Consider the following 20,199-nt stretch of genomic DNA (forward strand, 5'->3'; position numbering starts at 1 on the left):
CAATAAGGCATGGCTCGGTCTTGTATGCAATCAATGGCCACATATGCTCCTCAAGCAGCGCATCCAGTCCATCACCCCAGAAAGCCCCCTCTATCCTTCAAGATCACATGTATGACATCGTAGGACGCTGGCTGCGCGCTACAAAGCAAGGAAATGTCTGCCGCTAGGGCTGAGATGGTTGAGATAGTCAGACTACTCGGCATCTACTAACGGCTGCATGCCGTCCACGAGATGTCGGGATCCCATGACTCGTTTCGCCAACGCCGCGACATTTGCGTCAGCGATTACCACGTCGGTACTGAGATCCACGCCAAAGGCCTGTTTGAGCAGTCCCGAGATGCGCTTCGCTTGCACCTCGTCCATGATGACAAAGTCGTCGGCGTCTTGTAGCTTTTCGTCGAGCGGATCGTCGGGTGCTGGCTGGTCTTCTAACTCGGCACTCAATTCCATTGCCAGCTCGGTGGTCGGCGATTGTTGGCCATCGTGGCTGGCGGCTTCCGCCGGTTGGGGGGTGCGCGAGGCAGAGAAGGCGTTCGGCGCCGACCCGATCGCAGTCGCGGTCGAGGCTTGTGACACAGCCGGAGCCTTGCCGGCTGCCTTGGGAGAGAGCGGGGCGAGGGCTGCCGGGGGCGAGCTGAGGCCGAGGCCGAGAGGGCGTCTGCCGACAACAGGCGATCTCGTCATCGTCTCGGCGCGTTGGCGTGCCGAGCGAGGCACGAGGGAGACGTTGGCCTCAAGAGCGAGGACAACGAGGTTGAGCACGGCGTCATGCACCGCGCGGTAGTTGTGCAAGTCACTCGGCTTCGAGACGTAAATCTCGATCGGCGCGATCGTGCTCATGACGTTGTGCTTGCCGTCATGGTGGTAGCGCAGCTCGTACTGCCCAGGCGCCCACGGAAGGCGCTTGCCCTTAAAAGTGACAATGCCGGCGTCGCCCTGCGACACCGGCTGCGAGGGCGTGCACTGCTCGTCGCCCTCGTACTCCTCCTCAAAGATGGGCACCCACTTGCCCATGCTCGAGATGCGCGTGACAAGCTCGCTCTTGCACGAGCCGAGGCGGTAGATGCCGATCCAGTCCTTGCGCGAGTGGTTGGAAGGCGCCGTCCACGACACGCGGATCGGCTGGCCGACATGGAACCGGGGCACGGTCGAAGCCGACGACGACGAGGCAATGTTGATCGAGTACTGCGATCTGTCGTACGCGGAAATGTCGGAGGCGATACGCGTAAAGTGCGTCTTCTGACGCGCCTGCATGACAAAGTTCTTGGTGTCGTGGGCAAACTCAGACCAGCGGGGACGGGCTGGGGTCAGCAATATCACATGCCAAAGCGCACCTTGCTCGATCAATTCCTCAACCACCGTGGTGATCTTTGCCTCGACCTTTTCGATCGAGTCGCGAACCTCGTCAACGTAGCGTTTGAGCTCCGGAATGGCGGTCTTATTCGCGAGACGCTTTTCGGCCATCGACTTGACCGTCTTGGTTAGGCCGCCGTCCTTGCGGAGGCGGTCACCGTAGAGCTTCTTCATGTGCGGCCTGGCGTGAGCAAACCACCGTCTTTCCCAGACTCACTGCTCAACGAAGCTGAGGAACCACCAGTGCGACAGGTGCGAGAAAATGGCAAGGAAAAAGACGAGCTGCGAGTTGGAGATGAGGGCGAGGCCAAGGAAGGCAGCGCCGCCCAGCGTGCGCTCGGGGTTGTTGAGGAAGCGGTAGATGCCGTGATAGGCGAGGCGAGCCGGGACCTGCTCGATAAGGAAAAAGTCCGAGTAGAACCATCCAAACTCGCCCAAGGCCTCGACAGTGGAGACGGCTGACCAGAGGTGGAGAGCGATGAGGGCACCGCCGAGGACGTGGCGGAGCATGGTGCCGGAAACGGTCCAGTCCGAGGGAAGGTGGTAAGTCTTCCACGCGAGGCCGATGAACGAAACTGTCGTCAGCATTAGTTCCCTTTGCGCAAGCCCACCATATGTCATGACAAGCGAAATGTTATAGGCCACCTGCCAGTTCTGGAAGGCCTCCTCGGTGGCGCGGCGCACAACATTCTGGTCCGCGTCTGAGCCGTCCGTGTCGTCCTCAAGGATGTCGTTTTCGTTGGGGTAAGGGTAGTTCTTAAGGTAGTGGCGGACGAGCCACTTGGTCTTGGACTGGGCGCGAAGGACGAGGCCGAGACCGTACGAGTGGAAGAAGCGCCATGCGAATGCGTGCAGGAAATGAGCGGCGAGGCCGACCGACTTGGGGAGAGCGGGAACGAGCGAGAACACAGCATAGGCAATCAAAAGAACGAGCGCAAAGTCCGTCGCACTAAGGGTTAGCGTCTGCCGCACGTTCTGCAGTGCGGAGTCACTCACCGGAAGGGGTCAATGCGCGAGAGAATGACAACCGGCTTGCGGAAAAAGCGGTGGGTGAGGTCGTGCATGCTCGTCGACATGGTACGAGAGCGCTTTGCACGGGCCGAAGGAAGGGACTCGCTGATCGTCGCCGAGGGCGGGCGAATCTTGACATTCGGCTCGCGCTGCTCCGGGAGATCGACAATCTCGGCTTCGGTCTCAGTCTCACCCTCGGTGATACCAGGCGTCGCAATGTCGGCCGCGTCATGGCTCGTCACCGACGAGGGCGCCTTGAGATCGAATGGAATGCGAGCAGCGATAGGCTTCTTGGCGCCGCCGTAAGTGCGGTCGATGTGTGGGTTCTCGAACCACAGGAGGAATGCAAACTGCGCGGCGTGGGCGGCCAGCGATACGAAGAGAACTGTGTATGAGCCGACAACGATCGACAGGCCGTAGTAGCCGGCGTAGCCGACAGAGTACATCGGGTGGGGCGCGATCTCGTAGACACCGTCGAAAACGAGGTCGTGCTGCATGACCATGAGCCAGAAGGCGTCGCCCCAGTACCACGCATAGTCCTTGACGACGCGATGCGCGTCCATCTTGACCCAGAGGTTGAAGATGATGAGGGTCCAGCCGAGGATCCAGCGGGCGATGTGGGTGAGGATGCCCTGGTTGGCGGGGAAAGTGAGGTTGGCCCATGCAAAAAGAGAGTAGGCGACAAAGTCGTTGAGGAGGACGATGTCGACGAGCTGGCGGAAGATGAGCCACGAGTTGTACTCGGCAGGGAGGGCCTCCCACGAGTAACCCTCGCCCATCTTCATCTCAAGCTCCTGCTTCCACCACTTTGCCCACTCACGGCCCTCCTCGCCGCCAGACTCAGAGTTGACATCGAGCCAACCCCAGCGGCGAAGGGTGCGGATGATGTACTTTTCCTCGCTCTGCTTGCGCAAAAGCCAGGCAAAGCCAAAGTCGTAGGCCGAGCGCCAAAAGGCAAAGTAGATGAGGAAGAAGACGGAGCGAGTAGTGGGCCAGTTGCGGAGGAGGAAGAAAAGGAGCGGCTGTGAAAAGAGCGAAAAGGCGGTCCAGCGAGTAAGAGAGGAGCGGTGGAACGTGTTGAGCATGGTCGTGACCCACGAGTGAGTCTGAGGAACGCGGAAGACTGGTCGTGTGAGCGGCGGTTTGCAGTGCGATGAAGGTTGGCGGCGGTACTCACCTACGCCGCTGGGAGTCTTGCCCCAAGTGACCTCGACCTTTTCCTTGCCTTGGTCATCCTCGCCGCTCTCGTCATCGGCAGTGTAGTCAACGTCGGGGCGCTTGCGCTGGCGGAGAGTGGCGGTTGGCGATTGGGCACCGGCCGGAGGAACGGCCGAGGTGGTGGTGGTGGTGATACCAGAGTTGCCTGGGAGGTGGGCCTCTGGTATCACGGGGGTGGCGTTGCCCGCGCCCGGGTTGTCGAGCGTGGCCATTATCTCTATTCAGTTGATGAGAGAGAAATGGAGAGGGCGAAGGGGGAGGGAGAGTGTGTCGTGAATGGACAACAGTCAAGACGATGGATAAAGAGGAGGACGTGGTCAGGACGGAGCGTGTCACTCTGCTGGGTGGTCGATGCGTTTCAGGCACCGCTCTGCCCCGGCAACGGCAACGATAAGCCCTTTTCTTTTGGTTTGGGGGGCAGGGCACATTACGGGACGGCACATTATTAATACCGCTATTTTTCGGAAGTGGGTTGACTTTAATGATAGCGGTGTCCTGCATCCTGCGGATGGTACTGTGGAGGGAACTGTGTCACCGATGCATGCTTGCACAGAAACTGCTGTTCGCATCTCTGAATCAATGAATGTGTAAAGCTATAGCCAGCGATCCAGCGAGATGTGGATACGTGGAACATGATGGATGCGGAGATGCGACAAAGCCGAGCCGCCCGGTTGATTTCTCCACCACATGGCACGCCGGCGCCCATTGGCCATGAATTCGGGCGGCGTCGGTAACCTCGGAGCGGAATCAACCTCTGCACGCGGTCATGTCCGGCGGAGTGCACACAGTCAGAGGTGAGAGTGATGCACGAGCGCAGATTGATTGCGAGGAGAGTGTGCGGAGTGGTTCGGCAGCGGAAAGGGAACAGGAGCGTAATCTTTGTTTGGTTCTGGCTGCGCACTGCTGATTTACAAGGTGATATGGATATAGATATCCAGTTGTAATCTCCGCCGTAGCCGCTGTTGACATCACTCGCTCCACCTCCGCGGCATCCCCGGAAACAAAGGACATCGGCAGCATCTCATCTCCGATCTCCGATAGAAACGGCGCTGCAGCGCTGCAGCGGTTCTCACACTTTGCCATCCACGTGCGGCACGTGCATCGCTCGGCTTGCGGCCCGAACTGATGGCCTCGCTCACCGTCAGAATCCCGCCTGGCCGCCTGTCAGGACCCATCCCGCCCATTCTTGCGACTGAGCTGCTGGTGAGCTGGTGACCGAATCATGTTACAGTAGATTGTGTCAAGTTCCCACCATTCAGGTCGAGCAGCATGCGGAAAGACATGACCCCAGTGCGATTTGAATGGGCAGTTGAGGCGTTGCGCATGGTATTGAAGGGATGAAACCTGGATTCCACCTGGATGCAACCTGAAGATGCCGTTACCGCGTCAAGCCGCTGACGCGCATTATCCAGTGCCTGAAAGTCGCGCCAACTAAAGGTGACAATGACGCAACGGGCGGGCGGTGTACAGTGGTTCTGCACAGTGGATGGTGGACGCGCGGCATGCGCCGTGACTTGATCGACTGATACTGACACCTGCGGATGCGGATTGCGACGGCGGGATCTGCGCAGCGCAGCATGCCAGCCGAAGGGAAGGCACTAACGCTTGACGCGTCCAGCGCTTGATTCATGCCGTCGACGCAAAAAGATCTCTCTTCCCCAACTCTTCTTTCGTTCTTTCCACTCACTCTTCCTCTACTCACCACCCACCTCAACATCTATCGAAATGGCCAGCGGAGCCGACAAGCTCCACAAGGGCGACGCCCACAAGGGTGAGCCCTTCATGCCCCACGACGCTCAGCGCTAATAACAGACAACTTCACCATGATGCAGTACTTTGAGTACGTCGACGTACCCGAGGAAGGCGGGCGGAGCAGTCGGAAAACAAGCGTCGCCGAGCTAACATCAGGTGGTACTGCCCATCGGGTGGCGTCCACTGGAAGCGCTACAACGACGACGTCGAGCACCTCAAGGACGTCGGAATCACCGCATGCTGGCTTCCTCGTGAGCTTCTTTAGGGCAGCGCCCCACACGCCCAACCTAACTCGCAGCACCCACCAAGGCCTCCAACCCCGAAGGCACTGGCTACGACATGTAAGTGCATCAGCTGGTCTTTGCTCACGACTAGCTACGACCTCTGGGACCTCGGAGAGTTTGAGCAGAAGGGGACCAAGAGCACCAAATGGGGCAGCAAGGAGGAGTTTGTCGCTGCTATCAACAAGGCCCGTGAAGCCGGCATCATTACTTACATCGACGCTGTGCTCAATCACAAGGCCGGCGCAGACGAGACGGAGGAGTTCTTGGCCACCATGGTTGATCGTAACAACCGCAACAAGACGGTCAGCGACATGCACAACATCAAGGGCTGGACCAAGTTCACCTTCCCTGGTCGCGGCGAGACCTACTCTAAGCTCAAGTGGAACTTCAACCACTTTACCGGTGTAGACTACGATGACGAGTCCAAGACCAAGGCGATTTACAAGATTCAGGGCGACGGCAAGGGCTGGGCCACCGACGTTGACGACGAGAATGGCTCATATGACTACTTGATGTTCGCGGACAGTGAGTGAACTTCTGGGGTGTGAGCTCATAGGCAGTCGACCACGACCACCCAGAAGTTGTCGAGGACCTCAAGTGAGTCCCACTGAGGTATTCATCGGGCGGACCACTGACTGCAGTAACTGGGGCGAGTGGGTGCTTAAGGAGACGGGCGCGTATGGATTCCGCTTTGACGCCGTCAAGCACATTTCGGTAAGCATTAAACTCGCACGCGGAGGCTGATGGTAGCGCGATTTCATCGGCCAGTTCGTCAAGCACCTCCGCAGAGAGGGCGGCGGCCACCCGTCGGCATTCTGCGTCGGCGAGTTCTGGAAGGGTGAGTACTTGCGCATAGTGCCATCTGCTTATCTCCAGACTCGGTCCCAGATCTTTGCGAGTACCTTGACGGCCTTGGCACCCAGTTCTCCGTCTTTGACACGCCTCTTCAAGGTGAGCACCTCGCTCAAGTCATCAACTAACTTCAGGCAACTTCAAGGAGGCCGGTGATGCCAAGGAGAACTACGACCTCCGCAAGATCTTCGATGGCACTCTAGTCCAGGCCCGCCCTATCGACGCTGTGTGAGTCGTGCTCTGCCGCTCGGTTTCTTCGTGACTGAACTGACCCCCAGAACCCTCGTTGACAATGTAAGACTTGATCTCAGCATATATCTCTGGTGGTAGCTAACCCCAGCACGACACCCAAGTCGGCCAAGCGCTCCAGAACTGGGTGCCCGCTTGGTTCAAGCCTCTTGCGTACTCTCTTATCCTTCTTCGCCCTGATGGCTACCCCTGCGTCTTCTTTGGCGACATGTACGGCTGTGAAGGCGAGAACCCGCAGCCGGGCGTCGCGCAACTTGACGACCTCATCCGCGCTCGCAAGCTCTTCGCGTATGGCGACCTTGTCGACTACTGGGACCACGCTAACTGCGTCGCCTGGCTCCGCAAGGGCGACGAGAACCACGATGGTTGTGTCACTGTCATCTGCAACGGTACGGATGAGGGCTCGAAGCGGGTCGAGGTCGGCAAGGAGCACGCCGGCGAGAAGTGGACGGATCTCCTCGGCTGGCACCAGGCCGAAGTGACGGTTGACGAGGAGGGCTGGGCTGAGTTCTTCTCGCCCGCCCAGAGTGTCTCGATCTGGACTAAGACGGATGCGCGCGGCCGCAACGAGTTCAAGAAGGACTGAGTGTGTCCTACTTTCCTCCCGAATGTAGCAGATCTTGGATAGACAGTAAATGTGAATAGACTTGTAGATCGTAGACTCACGGCCTCCAGGAGGCCTTTGCGCCCTTCAGTGACTTGAACAGAAGCAAAAGGTGACGTTGAGTGCGTCACACGCTCAAAGAGTGGAGGATCGTGCGTGCAGCACCTGTCCCTGGCAGTCACATTCCTCACCCTCTCAAGCTTCTGAACAACATCCACTCTCTGTCTCTGACTCGATCTCTCCATTGCACCATCCACCTCAACCCAGCCCTCACTGCTCATCCTCAACACTCAACGATGAAGATCGAGACAGGTCCCTGGGCCGGTGTCGATGTGAGCACTCCGCGAGCATCGCTGATGCAATGATCTCGCTCCTCGACGCGAACAAGGTTCCCCTCCGTGCGTGCTTCCCGTCCGCCGTGTTGCATCATCCGCTTCTCTGCTTCCCCTTCCGTGCGCCTCCCTTCGTGCTCCTCTTTCATGCCCTTCACATGCTTCAGATCTTCAGAGGCCATGTCTTGTCTCACTCCTTCACTCGTGACAACTGAAACTTCCCGCTCAACGTTGCGCCCTCGTTAGCCCCGCTCCCTCTCATCACTTACCTCGTGCTGCTCATCCCAGCCACCTATCCACCCGAGCCCGTGAGGTCTAATGGTCACGTCTCCAGGCACGTAGAGTGCAGACACGATGAGGTGGGGTCGCCCCGAGTCGGAGGCTGACTTCAGCGCTTCTCCATCAAGCTTTCTCGCCCGCCAGGCGTCATGAACTCAGCTAGCGTCTGGATCTCTGTCGATGGCCGTCAGATTGAAGAGTTTGTCATGACGCATCATTCTTCGGAAGTGAGATCCTTCAATGAAGACGAGGGCCATCAAGTCGTGAGCAAGTATCTGAAGTTTGGCCTTCCAGTAAGTCCTGACGCGGTTGACATATCTAATGCCTGCCCTGCGAGGATGGCCCGCGTGTCAGCCCAGTTCTTCTGGAACAGCTTGGTACAGTGGTGATCACGCTGTGCGCAGGCACTTGTATAATGCTCCCTCAAGCAACCACAGACCTAGCTTTTGCGGCCAAGCCGTCAAGCATGAGTCGCAAGGCCAACAAGGTGAGCGTACATCTGAGACCTTGTTGTAACGTCAGGTTCTAGACACCTTCGTCACGTCAGTCATCCCGCACTTCGCTCGCTGATGGTAGAGGCGAGCATCGCGGAGCCGCAATGCAGCGTCCATCGTGTTCATTCATTCGTGACTACAGCATCCCTGGTCTCACTGTGACTTTCCATGTGAGCTCTTTGTTCTCTAACCTGACTTGGGCGCTGATCATAGTATCGCTCCAAGGAGCGCCTGCAGCACATTGGAATCATTCCCGCCCCTCATGAAATTCCCGATCCAGCCGATACGCAACGGAAGCCTCTGAATCTCGCGTCGCGTAAGCGCAAGGCCTCATCCGAGGAGACCATCAGGGAGGATAAGAAGCCCAAGATCGGAGCGGCCACGAGAAAAGAGGCGTCCGAGACTGTGACCCGCTCGGTCGAGCCTCAGGATGATGATGATGAGGTTATTGCCAGCTCGGCGAACCCCGCCGCGGACGATGAACCCGAGATCATTGACCTCACGAAGGAGCCCGACGACCTGGAGCCGGAGACTGTTGACCTTACACGCTAGGCGGACACGATGCTCGACCATGAGCCTTGGTTGTGACATATAATGTTCATTGCCATGCTCCCCACCGAAGGGATTATCGTCTTAACCTGTATTATAGGTTTCACCACACCTACGCCGCGCAAGCCGTGCGTAGCAGACCATCATCTTCCGTCCCTGTGCCATTGTAACATGTATAGCCTGCAGACTCCCTCGGATGGCCTATCGACGTTGATTCTCCTCCGGCGTGAGGTTGTGCGTCTCCGCAGAACCCCCGGCATCAACCAGCCCAAATGTGCACGAGCCGTCGGGCGGACAGACCGCGAGTACATGCAGTACACCGTCCCGCACTAAAGTCCACGAACGCACAGACGCCCAAAGTTGATGCCGCGAACGCGAGACGCGCCTCAATCCGCCAATTTATCCCCATGTTCCCATTCCTCTCCAGTCACCTCTTATCGACTTCTCTGTTCCTCTCTACCACTTCCCCTCCCTCCTCCTTCGCACATCTCGACTCACTACCCACCTCCGTACTCTGTCTCAAGCCAAGCCTCACACGCCCCACCTCCTCACCCTGTTCACTCACAGCCCCGGCCCCGCTCGGCTTCTCGCCATGAGGATTGCCTCAGGCCCATGGACAGACCTTGAGGTGAGCGCGAGCCTGGCATAACTGACGACTGGTCTCGCTCCGCGATGCAAACAATGTTTCTCTGCGTACGTACATCTTGTCACTGCTTCGCAGCTCGCTGGCATCGGCCGCCTTGATCCCCGCTTCACCCACCCGAGTATCTGACCCCAGCCATTTACCCTCAAGAGGACGTGACTGCCGAAGGACCCGTGTCCAGGCATGTCGAGTGCAAGAATGACGAAGTGAGCGCGACCGGAGGCTAACTGACAGCAAGCGCTTCTCCATTCACGTTCGTCGCCCAGCCCACGCCATGAAGGCTGTCCTCGTCGATATCTCGATTGACGGCCGCTGGATTACGGGGTTCGTTTCGCGCAAGGGGCATGAGTCCGTACGCATCGGCAGCTACAATGATCATGACGGAGGTCAGCTCGTGAGCAGGTATCTCAAGTTTGGCGTTCCAGTGAGTGATATTCATCGGTGGTTATTCACACGGAATGTATCTGAGAACGGGCCGCCCCCAGCGCGCGGCGCGAACTGCTGGAACACCTCGGCACGATATCGATGACGTTCCAAGGGGGGAAAAGCTACAGCGTAATAGGAGCGCCCACCGCCATCCGTTGTGCCCAGCAGGCTAAGAGTAGCGCCGCAACGAAAAAGGTGGGCGCGCCCGCGCATGCATCACTGACGACAGGTCCTCGATTCGCTCTTTACGTGGGTTCCCTAGTTAATCATACTGACCGCAGAGGCGAGCATCGCGGACGTCCCAAGACGAGGGAGCAGTGCTACTTCAACCGCAACTATAACATACCTACCCTCACGATTACCTTCCATGTGGGTCGCTCGCAGGAGCTACTGGAGCCGCTGACCTCAGTACCGCTCCAAAGAGCGCCTGCAAAACCTCGGCATTATTGCCGCAGAGCCCGAGCGGGCCCCAACGCAGCCCGAGGGCAGAAGGCTGCCGAAGCGCGAGAGGTCCGCCACACTTGAATCCCGGGAGGACCGCAAGAGGCCCAACGCAAAGTTCAAGCGCGAGGTCACGACTGAGGCCCAGGCAAAGATGACGCCTCCGAACGACGACCCTGAGTTTGTGATGTTCACTCCCGGGCGGCGGCGACTGGCGCCGACCAACGTGCCAGAGATTATCGACCTCACGAAAGATTAGATCGGGCCGACAGATGCATAAAACGACGACTTCCACGCTGTGTGAGCTCGCCTTGTAGTCAACTGTCAGTCATGCCGGCGCGACTAATATATAACATGCATCCTAACAAATCTCCTCATTCTCTTGAGGTCCTCGTAACTTGGCCACGGTTTGTGTGTCAAAGGCGGGCGTTTTTTTCTGCGATATGCGGTTTTCACCTTTAATGTCTTACCGACAACCATACTCAAGATGAATAGGTGGGTTGCAACCCTTTTCGTCGTTCCAACATCCGTATCGAACCGCGGTCTTCATTGAAGCGCAATGGACGCCGAAATGGCTTGAACAACACTGCTCTCCAACTAGACCACACACGCGGGCCGATGAATATGGTTTCAGGCAAATATGTGCCCACCCAGGGATGACCTCCACCGCCACTCTCCAACGCTGCGTCATGATTGCCACCCAAACCTCCACCTCGTGCATCCACTGCATCCATGAACCTCCTCTTGACAGGCGCAACCGGGACAGGTACGCCTCCTCCTACCCCCCCACCACTGACACCAGCGGGCTCGGCGATCCTCGCCGCCGCTCTCGCCTCCCCCCGCATCGCCCACGTCACGATCCTCGGGCGCCGCGCGCCGCCGCCCCACGCCAAGCTGACGGCACTCACCCTCCCCTCCGCCGAGTGGGGGAGCTTTGACGCGCTCTCGCCCGCGCTCGTTGCGCGCGTCGCGGATTGCGATGCCGTCGTGTGGGCGCTGGGCGCGATGCGGACGCAAGTGGACATGGAGGAATATGCGCGGTGCGTAAGTGGGAGAGGGCGAAGGGAGGGAGGGAGGGAGGGAAAGAGTCTGACTCCAGCATCACGCGCGATTGGACGCTCGAGGGTGCCCGGGCGCTTGGCCGCTCCCGATTCGTGTATATCACGAGCATGGGCGTGAGCCAGGACCCGGGGTGGGCTGCGAACGCGTACGTCCGCGTCAAGGGGGAGACGGAGGCGGGGCTGCGTGCGTTGGGCATCGAGGCCGTGTTTGTGCGGCCCGGCGGGATACTTCCGACCCAGAAGGTGAGTGCATGGGACAGGTGGCGGTGAAGGCTGGGAAGGAGAGACGCTTACGCCAGCGCCGCCCCGAGCTTATCTGGTACAACCGCGTCATACTCGACGCGCTGTCGTATGTGTGGCCTAGCGTGACGATACATGCTTCCGAGCTTGCGGAGGCCTGTCTCCGCCTCGCGCTTGGCGAGGGGTGGGAGCTGCGGAACGCCGAGGGGGCGGTAGAGAATGCCGACTTGAAGCGGCTCGCGGCTCGCGAGGGGGGAGGTGAAGTTGCCGCCACCGCAGTGATTTGAGCCAGCTGCCCTTGTGTGAAAGCACCAGGTGCACTAGTTGAGTTCGATTCATAGAGACGACGACTAATGCTCTGGAAATGCACGAGGCTGCGCGAGATACCACCAGAGTCTATGTAATATGACATGTTGCCGTGAAACCCCCCGAACAGATAGCGGAGGCGATAACGACACCGCCGGCTCCGAGCCAACGGCGTATCAGATAAATCAGTCGCCGCCGCCGAAACGGGGTGCCTGACGAATCTCGTGCCACACTGACGTCTTCGCTCGATCGCTGGACCTCCACCCGCTGCCCAGCGCAGAGCTCATTACAATCTCGGATCCACGAGCACTGTTTCCACTCCACACTCACCATGGCCAACACGACGCTCCGTGTCCCCCTCCTCCCCTTCTCAGGCGGGTGGGCCTCAATCCCCCTCGCGAGCTGGTGGGCGCCGCTAGCCCTCACGCTCGCCTTATGGCTGATCTCACGACTGCTCAAACCGCCCCACTCGCCGCGCAACACGCCCGAAGTCCGCGCGCTCCCCGGCCCCGCCCGCCCGCGCTTCGGCTGGCTGCTCGGCAACATGGCGCAGCTCGCCGACCACCGCGAGACGCTCATCCACCCCGACTGGTTCCAGTGGGGCTGGACGGGGGTGTACGAAAGCCTGTTCGCGCAGAAGCGGATCTACACGTTCGACCCGGCTGCCGTGGGGTACATTTTCGCCCACCCCGACGAGTTTGAGCGCCCGCGCGATCTGCGCACTATCCTGGGACACATTATGGGCGCGGACAGCCTCGTGGTCAACGAGGGCGAGAAGCATCGGCGCATGCGCCGCGCGCTAAATCCCGCGTTTAGCGCCGGGGCTATCAAGGAGATGATGCCCGCCATGCTGGAGAAGGCGGGGGAGATGGTTGCGCTCTTCGAGCGCCTGATTGACGAGGAGGCGCTCGAGAGCTATGCGGCGCGCGCGCCCGCCCCAGAGGACCGCGTGCCGGGCGCACGCAAGATTGACGTGTTCAAGTTCGCCGGCAACCTCACCACGGACATCATCGGCATCGCGGGGTTCGAGCACGACTTCAACTCGCTCTCGCCGGAGGACGACAGCCCCGCGCTTCTAGCGAATAGGTTTAACCGTCTCGTCGACGCCGCGAACGGCATGGTGCTCCTCACCGAGGCGCAGAATATCATGCCTGTGCTGGACAAGATCGTGCGCTCACTGAGTGTGGGTTAAGCTGACTCCAGCCGACACAGAGCCGGCGCGTGATCGGCGAAGTGCGCGGGCAGATGGAGCGGCTCTCGGATGTAAGTGGGCTGTAGGCGGCGCTGATGAAGACACTTTTCGCGCGGCGCAAGGAGGTCGGATACGACCCCGGTGCCAAGGACCTCCTCTCCCTTCTCGTCAAGAGCGCGAGCGCCACCAAATCAGACGCGGCGATGTCGCACGACGAAGTGCGCGCTCAGATGGCGTCTCTAGTGAGCCCTCCCGCGGTTACAGCTAATCCAGCTTTTCGCGGGGAGCACAACGACCGCCGCGACAATCAGCTTTATCCTCTTCGAGCTCGCCAAACTCTCCGAGTGGCAGGAGAAGCTGCGCGCCGAGGTGCTCGCGGGCCACGCCCGCCCCTCCTTTGAGGCGCTCAACGCGTTCCCCCTCCTCGACGCCGTAATCCGCGAGACCCTCCGTCTGCACCCGCCCGCTAGCTGCACGTGCCGCGCAACGACGAAAGACATGGTGCTCCCCCTCGCCAAGCCCATTCCCCTGCGCGACGGCCGCACAATCGACGCCCTCCCTGTCAGCAAGGGCTCGTACTTCTTCATCTCGATGGTGTGCCTCAACCGGCTGAAGGAGATCTGGGGCGACGACGCCGAGGAGTTCAACCCTGCGCGGCACGCTGACCCGGCTCTACCACGGATGCAGGTGCCGGGGGTGTGGGGAAAGTGAGTACATGGAAGGCGAAGCTGACGGCAGCGTGTCGTCGTTCATCTCAGGGCCGCACGCGTGTATCGGCTACCGGCTGGCGATTATCGAGATCAAGGTCGTACTGCATGCGCTCCTGCGTGCGTTCGAGTTTGAACTCCTCCCCTCCAGGCCGCACATCCAGCATTTTTCCAGCCTCGCGACACAGCCGCAGGTGAAGGGCGAGCCCGGAGGTCAAATGCCACTGCTTGTCCGCAGACACCGCGTCTAGGCAACGCACGAGGGTGGGAGAGGAGTGTATGTGTTTCCGGGTCAAGGACGATCATGATTCTGGAGGCAAGGTGGATCAGGCGCACATGCATGCACATTGACTGAGGGGTGAGGCGGAGGAATGGGCTGAAGCCTCCTCGCCGCCTGTAGCCTGCCGGCAAGATCACGCTGCACGTGCTCGGACACCGGGCACAGTGCGGACATGACCTCTGTCAACTGTCACGTATCGAGCCGGCCCTCTCTGTTGGACGCGTTGGCGCGCGTTGAGGCGCAGGTGACTCGTTCTACTCCCCGATCGCCGAGTCGCTGATGTCAGACCGGAATTTCCGCTCCACAAGAGGAACCTGGGAAGTTCCGGTGGCCCGCCGGGGCCCATGCGGCTATGGCTATGCGGCCAACACCTTGGCATGCAGTGACAACGCGAGCACTTCGCTAATCTGTGCACGCATTCTGGCGAATTATACAGCGCTCGGAGTCATCTGAGCGACTCGACATATTGTCCAAGCTCCGTCTGGATCGCAGAACATGGCATCTTGACCGGCTTCCAGGACGGCTACTCGGGCAAGGCTGACAAACTGCCCCGCCTTTCCGCCTGGAAGCCCCACTCTGTCTCGTCTCATTCCTCACTCTCCCTCTGCTCTTCTGCGTTACCGTGAACGCTCTAAACTCTCCCTGATAGCGGAGACGCGCACCAGCAACCGCCATCCCGCCACGCTAGCAGGCTAGCTCCGGATGCGGGCAACTGGACTGACCAGACTCCTGATGCGCCTGACATTCAGTCGGCAACTCGGCATCGCTCTTCTCCGGCAATCGCCCCTCTCCGCCCGCCCACTAGGTACCATGCCAGTATCCCGCGCATGACCAGATGTTTAACTAGCTGGCCTGACTCGGGCATGCTCCTCTCTCCCCACCAGCATCTTCGCGATGCTGAAAGACTCGTCCGCGACACTGCACATGCCCGACCCATATCCAGAGAAGCACGACGACGACGACAGCACGCAGCCCACGCTCTCGCTCGCGGACGCCAAGACGCTTGCATTCACTGACCCCGAGCCCGTCACACCGAGCTCCGACGTCGGCCCGCCGCCAAATGGCGGCCGCGAGGCATGGCTCTGCGCTATATCGGGCGGCTGGGTTACGTTCTGCCTCATGGGCTTTGGTGAGTACCCTTCCTCCCACTCCGCCTCGGCCCCACACCGCGCCTGCTGACGCGCGCCAGTCTGTTCCTTCGGGCAGCTGCAAGAGTTCTACCTCGCGAACCAGCTGGCGGGATACTCCAAGTCGACGGTGGCGTGGATCGGGAGCGTGCAGAGCTGTCTCGTCTTCTTCCCATCCGTGATCTGGGGTCGCGTCTTCGACGCGTACGGTGCACGGCCTCTCGTGCGCGTGGGCACTACGTTAGCTGTCGCTGCAGTCGTCGCCATGGCCTTCTGCTCTCACTTCTACCAGTTCTTCCTCGCGCACTTCCTTTTCGGCTTTGCGAGCGGTATCATCTGGCCGACCGTCACCGCTATCGGCGGGCACTGGTTCTCGACCAAGCGCGGCGCCGCCATCGGCGTCATTGTCGGCGGCAGTGGGCTCGGCTCCATCATCTTCCCCATCATGCTCAAGCACCTCCTGCAGCTCCTGAACTTCCGCGACTCGCTGCTCATTATCGCCGGCCTGAGCGCCGTGCTGATGGCGCCGGCGTGGGTGCTCGTCAAGAGCCGCCTGCCGAAGCGGCGGCCTGTGCCGTGGCGCCGCCTCGCTCACCCCTGGACCGACGCGCGCTTCACGTTTTTCGCCATAGGATGCGCGCTCTACATGTTCAACTGGATGAGCCCGCTCTTCAACGCGCCGATTATCGCGACCGCAAATCGCGTCAGCACGCCCGTGTACGACTACGCGATCGCGATCATGAGCGCTGGCTCGTTCCTCGGCCGCACGCTCAGCGGCATGATGGCGGACAAGTGGGGCGTGTGGAACGTGTTTGGCACGACGTCGTTCGCGACCGTCATCGTCCTGCTCGCTTTCTACGTCCCGTGCCCCATCCCAGAAGGCGCCCTTATCGTCGGATACATCCTCTACGGCTGGATCTCCGGCGCGTGGCTCACCCTCGTGTCTGCTGTCATAGCCACCATCTCCCCGGTTGAGGAGGTCGGCATGCGCATCGGCATCGCATGGAGCGTCTGCGGCCCGACTATGATCGCCGGCCCGCCCATCTGCGGCGCACTCATCGCCGCCAACAATAGCAAGTTTACGTACGCCGCCATCTTTTGTGCCGCAACATTCCTGCTTGCGTCCGTCCTGTCTATCGGGCCGCGCATGCTTGAGGTGACCTCCCACCATTATCACAAGTGGCGGGGTACGCCCGAAGCGCCGTCTCCTGCACCTGAAGACCTGGTCTAGCAGAGACTAGAGGGGGCCCGAAAAATCCACACATTCGTCTACGTGTACCAAGTATAACAGTCTCACATACACACAAACTGTATCACCATAATGCATAGCATGGCAAGGGTATTGAACGGGAGAGCCGGGGCAGCCAGTTCACGCGATGCGCATGTGGCACCGCAGGATGAGCACCGATCGCCATGGCGCGCGCCGATGTGGCATGCCCGCCACAGTCTGTGCTCATATGACTCAGCTCAGCCGTCAACGAAGTACCTGTTCGATTCGGCCCGCGAGTGTCTGACCTTTAGAGCAGGAAACACTACAAGTGCATCGTTGCTGACCTACCGTGTTGACCCGCCGGGGGCTCGCGGACGGGCCCTACCCGTGTCATACTGTTCGTACAGGATGACCACCTCCGCAACCTCCCCCTCCTCGTCCCTGTTGGCTGCTCCCAGGAAATCATGGGACGACGGTGTGCTGCGGAGACTTTTGTCATGATCATCTGCAGGAAACTTGGCGTTTTGCTGCCCCGGGTCCCCCTTGGGCAATCACTTTCGCAGCTGCGCGCAGACAACAAAATACATGACCTATACACACGCCTGCTTCTGCTCTGTTGGTGTGGATGCCGTAGAGCACTCAGAAGGTTTTTCCTTCCACTGCTCAGCCCGCGCCTCGCTCGTCGCCGGTGGCGGCAGCTCCCATCGCGGATCCCTGGCATCAGCGACATTGCGCCCAGTCACTCACTTGTGGATCGTGACCCAGTCGCAGAAGTACTTGCCCATCCCATGCCCGAGGAGCACGCTCACGAAAATGTACCCATTGAAGCTCATGAGGATGAGCATGAGGAGGAAGCCGAGCGCCGTGCTTCCCACATGCAGGACGGCGCGGAGGAGCTGCTGCAGCGGCGTGGCGCGCGCCGGCGCCCACGGCGCAACGCGGCCTGCGGCGTACCGCCGCGACAGCTGCCGCTTGACGAGATGGTCGTAGCGCACGCAGAGGTGAAGCACGCACTCGCGCAGCATCGCCATGGCGGCCACGCCGATGCACGTCACAGCGAAGAGGCCACGGCCTGTGATGTGCCATCCGCTTGCGAGGACGCAGGTGTCGACAGTGTTCCAGTTCCAGAGCATCTGATGTCAGCATGAGCGCGGACAGGTTGCTCACCGACACCTCGCACGAGGTCGCGTTGCTCGCTGCGCCGCTGCTGCCGTGGTTCATAGCGTCGTGATCCGGATGGCTTGTCGTGGAGGAATGTACATTTGGAAGTGTCGGCTGTCCACGACAATCTCGCAACCTCCCAGTCAAGCTGGACAACCGTGGCGCTCACGTCGTCTCAGGCTGATCTGGACTCGTGGACTCGGAACTGGCGATCTTCCGTCGTTCGGTAATCACCGAGAATATCCAGACCCTGAACAAGTGCTTCAGAATGGCGGTGGCCAACCACGCCGCGCCACTCTTTTGGCCGCAACAAGGTGAGGCATACAGAAATGGAGGACGCTGACTGGCTGTGCCTGCTCGATCATGCCTCAAGTCGGTGAGGCATCTGGAACAGCCGTAAATTTATTGGCCGTATGCATGGATTCTGCAGGGCTCGGCAGGGTGTGGCACATGCTGCGCCTTGCGACGTTCAACCGTCATCAGGAGTTGTCCCGGATGCTGCTGACAACGGACAGCTCAGCTGTACGCTACATGTATGCATTGATGCGGCTGGGGTTTAGTGTTGTCCATCTCTTGATCCATTGCATCGTCGGGTAGTGTACAAGGTGTGATCTACCTTCATCATCGGCTGACATCAGCATGATCCCACGACACATACAAGACTACGACACGGCCGAGAGCCTCGAGCCGCACTGGGGCTACGTCGAGCGCGTGAAGCCGTGCACGAACGACCCGGGGTCTTGCGCATACCTTGATCTGGTATACGCGTCTCATGACCGCGGCATTCTCTACGCCGGGATCATGTACGCCGCGCTGGGCGGCATCGTGCTTCTGTGGGCGGCGTGGGCGTCCTTCGGCTTCGGCCTGGGACGAAGCCGGAGCGCACTCCCACGCTTCCAGGCCGCCGTGGGAACACTGGTGCGGCGGTACACGCTGCGTGACGCGCCTTTGACCTGGCTCTTCGGACACACGACGCGCCTCCAGCTGCTCCTCCTCGCAGCGCTCACCGCCTACCTCGCCGTCTTCTCCTTCGTGGGCATGACGTACCAGAAATGGATCACGCCAGTCAAAAACATGCCCGGCGTTTACAACACGCGGAGCACACTTGGGCCGTTCGCAGACCGAGTCGGCATCTTCGCGTACGCCCTCACGCCCGTGTCCATCCTGCTCGCGTCGCGCGAGAGCATCCTCTCCGCTGCGACAGGCATCCCCTACCACCACTTCAACTTCCTGCACCGCTGGGTCGGGCACATCATCATGCTCCAGAGCGTCGTCCACACCATCGGCTGGACCGTCGTCGAGGTCAAGCTGTACCAGCCGCAGCCCAAGGTCGCGCGCGAGTGGATCGTCCAGACGTACATGGTCTGGGGCTGCGTTGCTTTCATTCTCCTCTGCCTCCTCTGGGTCCTCTCAACGCCCTGGGCGCGCCGCGCCTTCGGCTACGAATTCTTCCGCAAGGCCCACTGGGTGCTCGCCATGATCTACATCGGCGCTTGCTGGGCACACTGGTCCCAGCTCAAGTGCTTCATGATCCCAGCCCTAGTCCTCTGGGGCCTCGACCGAGGCGTGCGCCTCCTCCGCACCGGCCTCATCCACTACCGCATTCTTGGTGGCGGGCATGGCGCCTTCACGAGCTTTCCGGCACGCGTGTCGCACTTCGGCACGGATGTCGTCCGCCTTGACGTCGACGTGCCCGAGGACCTGACACACGCCATCGGCCAACACTTCTACCTAACTTTCCCGGCGGGCAGCATCTGGCAGTCTCACCCGTTCACGCCTCTTTCGCTTCCCGGCGAGAGCCACGCCTACCTGATCCGCGCCAAACGCGGCGAGACGGCCAAGCTGACGGCTTTCGCCGGCGAGTCGACCCCCGTCATCCTCACCGGGCCTTATGGTGGCGATATCACACGCGCGCTCGCGCCGACCACCAACGTCCTCTGCATCGCCGGCGGGACGGGAATCACCTTTGTCCTCCCCATTTTGCTTCTCCTCGCGCAGCACCCGCCCGCCGCCCATATTCAGCTCGTGTGGTCCGTCCGTGCCGCGCGCGACGTGGAGTGGATCGCCCCCGAGCTTGCGCGCCTCCGCGCCTCGCACATCTCGGTTATTGTTCACCACACGCGCGACGACGCGTCTGCCGAGGCCGCGCTCGAGACGCCCGGCGAAGATGAAAAGCCTATCGCGGTGATTTCCGGCCGTCCGGACACGGGTGCCGCGGTCCGCGACTTCCTCAAGCGCGTCGCAGGCCCGTCCAAGGTTTTCGTTAGCGGCCCGGCTAGCATGGTGACTGACGTGCGGGACACTGTCGCGCGTTGCAATGAGGCATCGAAGGTGTGGCGGGGGGAGGACGAGGCCGACGTCGACCTCGTGTTTGACGAGCGTCTCGAGTAGAAAGAGAGTGGGCTAGAGAGCCTGTTGTATCAGTTAC

At 60.3% G+C, this 20,199-nt stretch overlaps 8 protein-coding genes across 8 annotated transcripts; 6 read left to right on the forward strand and 2 right to left on the reverse strand.

Annotated features, from left to right (window-relative positions):
- Window positions 1-192: 192 nt before the first annotated feature.
- On the reverse strand, window positions 193-3,794 carry COLE_04608 (uncharacterized protein; the record flags this gene model as incomplete). Its single annotated transcript, XM_018422318.2, has 6 exons — window positions 193-1,301; window positions 1,335-1,534; window positions 1,571-1,928; window positions 1,965-2,302; window positions 2,350-3,487; window positions 3,542-3,794. The coding sequence occupies 6 exons, from the start codon at window positions 3,792-3,794 to the stop codon at window positions 193-195; spliced, it is 3,396 nt and encodes a 1,131-aa protein (XP_018281189.1).
- Window positions 3,795-8,532: 4,738 nt separating this feature from the next.
- COLE_04609 (uncharacterized protein) lies at window positions 8,533-8,980 on the forward strand (the record flags this gene model as incomplete). The annotated part of the gene is made up of 2 exons (XM_018419906.2): window positions 8,533-8,598; window positions 8,642-8,980. 2 exons carry the CDS (start codon window positions 8,533-8,535, stop codon window positions 8,978-8,980), a joined length of 405 nt encoding a protein of 134 aa, XP_018281191.1.
- A 1,165-nt stretch (window positions 8,981-10,145) lies between these two features.
- COLE_04610 (uncharacterized protein) lies at window positions 10,146-10,746 on the forward strand (the record flags this gene model as incomplete). The annotated part of the gene is made up of 4 exons (XM_018419907.2): window positions 10,146-10,241; window positions 10,276-10,295; window positions 10,328-10,415; window positions 10,456-10,746. 4 exons carry the CDS (start codon window positions 10,146-10,148, stop codon window positions 10,744-10,746), a joined length of 495 nt encoding a protein of 164 aa, XP_018281192.1.
- A 473-nt stretch (window positions 10,747-11,219) lies between these two features.
- Window positions 11,220-12,075, forward strand: COLE_04611 (uncharacterized protein; the record flags this gene model as incomplete). Its single annotated transcript, XM_018425181.1, has 4 exons — window positions 11,220-11,253; window positions 11,290-11,527; window positions 11,587-11,791; window positions 11,848-12,075. 4 exons carry the CDS (start codon window positions 11,220-11,222, stop codon window positions 12,073-12,075), a joined length of 705 nt encoding a protein of 234 aa, XP_018281193.1.
- A 350-nt stretch (window positions 12,076-12,425) lies between these two features.
- On the forward strand, window positions 12,426-14,244 carry COLE_04612 (uncharacterized protein; the record flags this gene model as incomplete). The annotated part of the gene is made up of 5 exons (XM_018422320.2): window positions 12,426-13,262; window positions 13,298-13,357; window positions 13,388-13,528; window positions 13,560-13,993; window positions 14,025-14,244. 5 exons carry the CDS (start codon window positions 12,426-12,428, stop codon window positions 14,242-14,244), a joined length of 1,692 nt encoding a protein of 563 aa, XP_018281194.1.
- Window positions 14,245-15,167: 923 nt separating this feature from the next.
- Window positions 15,168-16,631, forward strand: COLE_04613 (uncharacterized protein; the record flags this gene model as incomplete). Its single annotated transcript, XM_018421199.2, has 2 exons — window positions 15,168-15,402; window positions 15,463-16,631. 2 exons carry the CDS (start codon window positions 15,168-15,170, stop codon window positions 16,629-16,631), a joined length of 1,404 nt encoding a protein of 467 aa, XP_018281195.1.
- A 569-nt stretch (window positions 16,632-17,200) lies between these two features.
- Window positions 17,201-17,831, reverse strand: COLE_04614 (uncharacterized protein; the record flags this gene model as incomplete). Its single annotated transcript, XM_018422321.2, has 3 exons — window positions 17,201-17,324; window positions 17,358-17,743; window positions 17,778-17,831. The coding sequence occupies 3 exons, from the start codon at window positions 17,829-17,831 to the stop codon at window positions 17,201-17,203; spliced, it is 564 nt and encodes a 187-aa protein (XP_018281196.1).
- Window positions 17,832-18,410: 579 nt separating this feature from the next.
- COLE_04615 (uncharacterized protein) lies at window positions 18,411-20,162 on the forward strand (the record flags this gene model as incomplete). The annotated part of the gene is made up of 1 exon (XM_018422322.2): window positions 18,411-20,162. The coding sequence occupies one exon, from the start codon at window positions 18,411-18,413 to the stop codon at window positions 20,160-20,162; it is 1,752 nt and encodes a 583-aa protein (XP_018281197.1).
- Between the last annotated feature and the right edge of the window lie 37 nt (window positions 20,163-20,199).

Source organism: Cutaneotrichosporon oleaginosum (genome assembly GCF_008065305.1).
Source record: "Cutaneotrichosporon oleaginosum strain ATCC 20508 chromosome Unknown ATCC20508_contig04, whole genome shotgun sequence".
NCBI lineage: Eukaryota > Fungi > Basidiomycota > Tremellomycetes > Trichosporonales > Trichosporonaceae > Cutaneotrichosporon > Cutaneotrichosporon oleaginosum.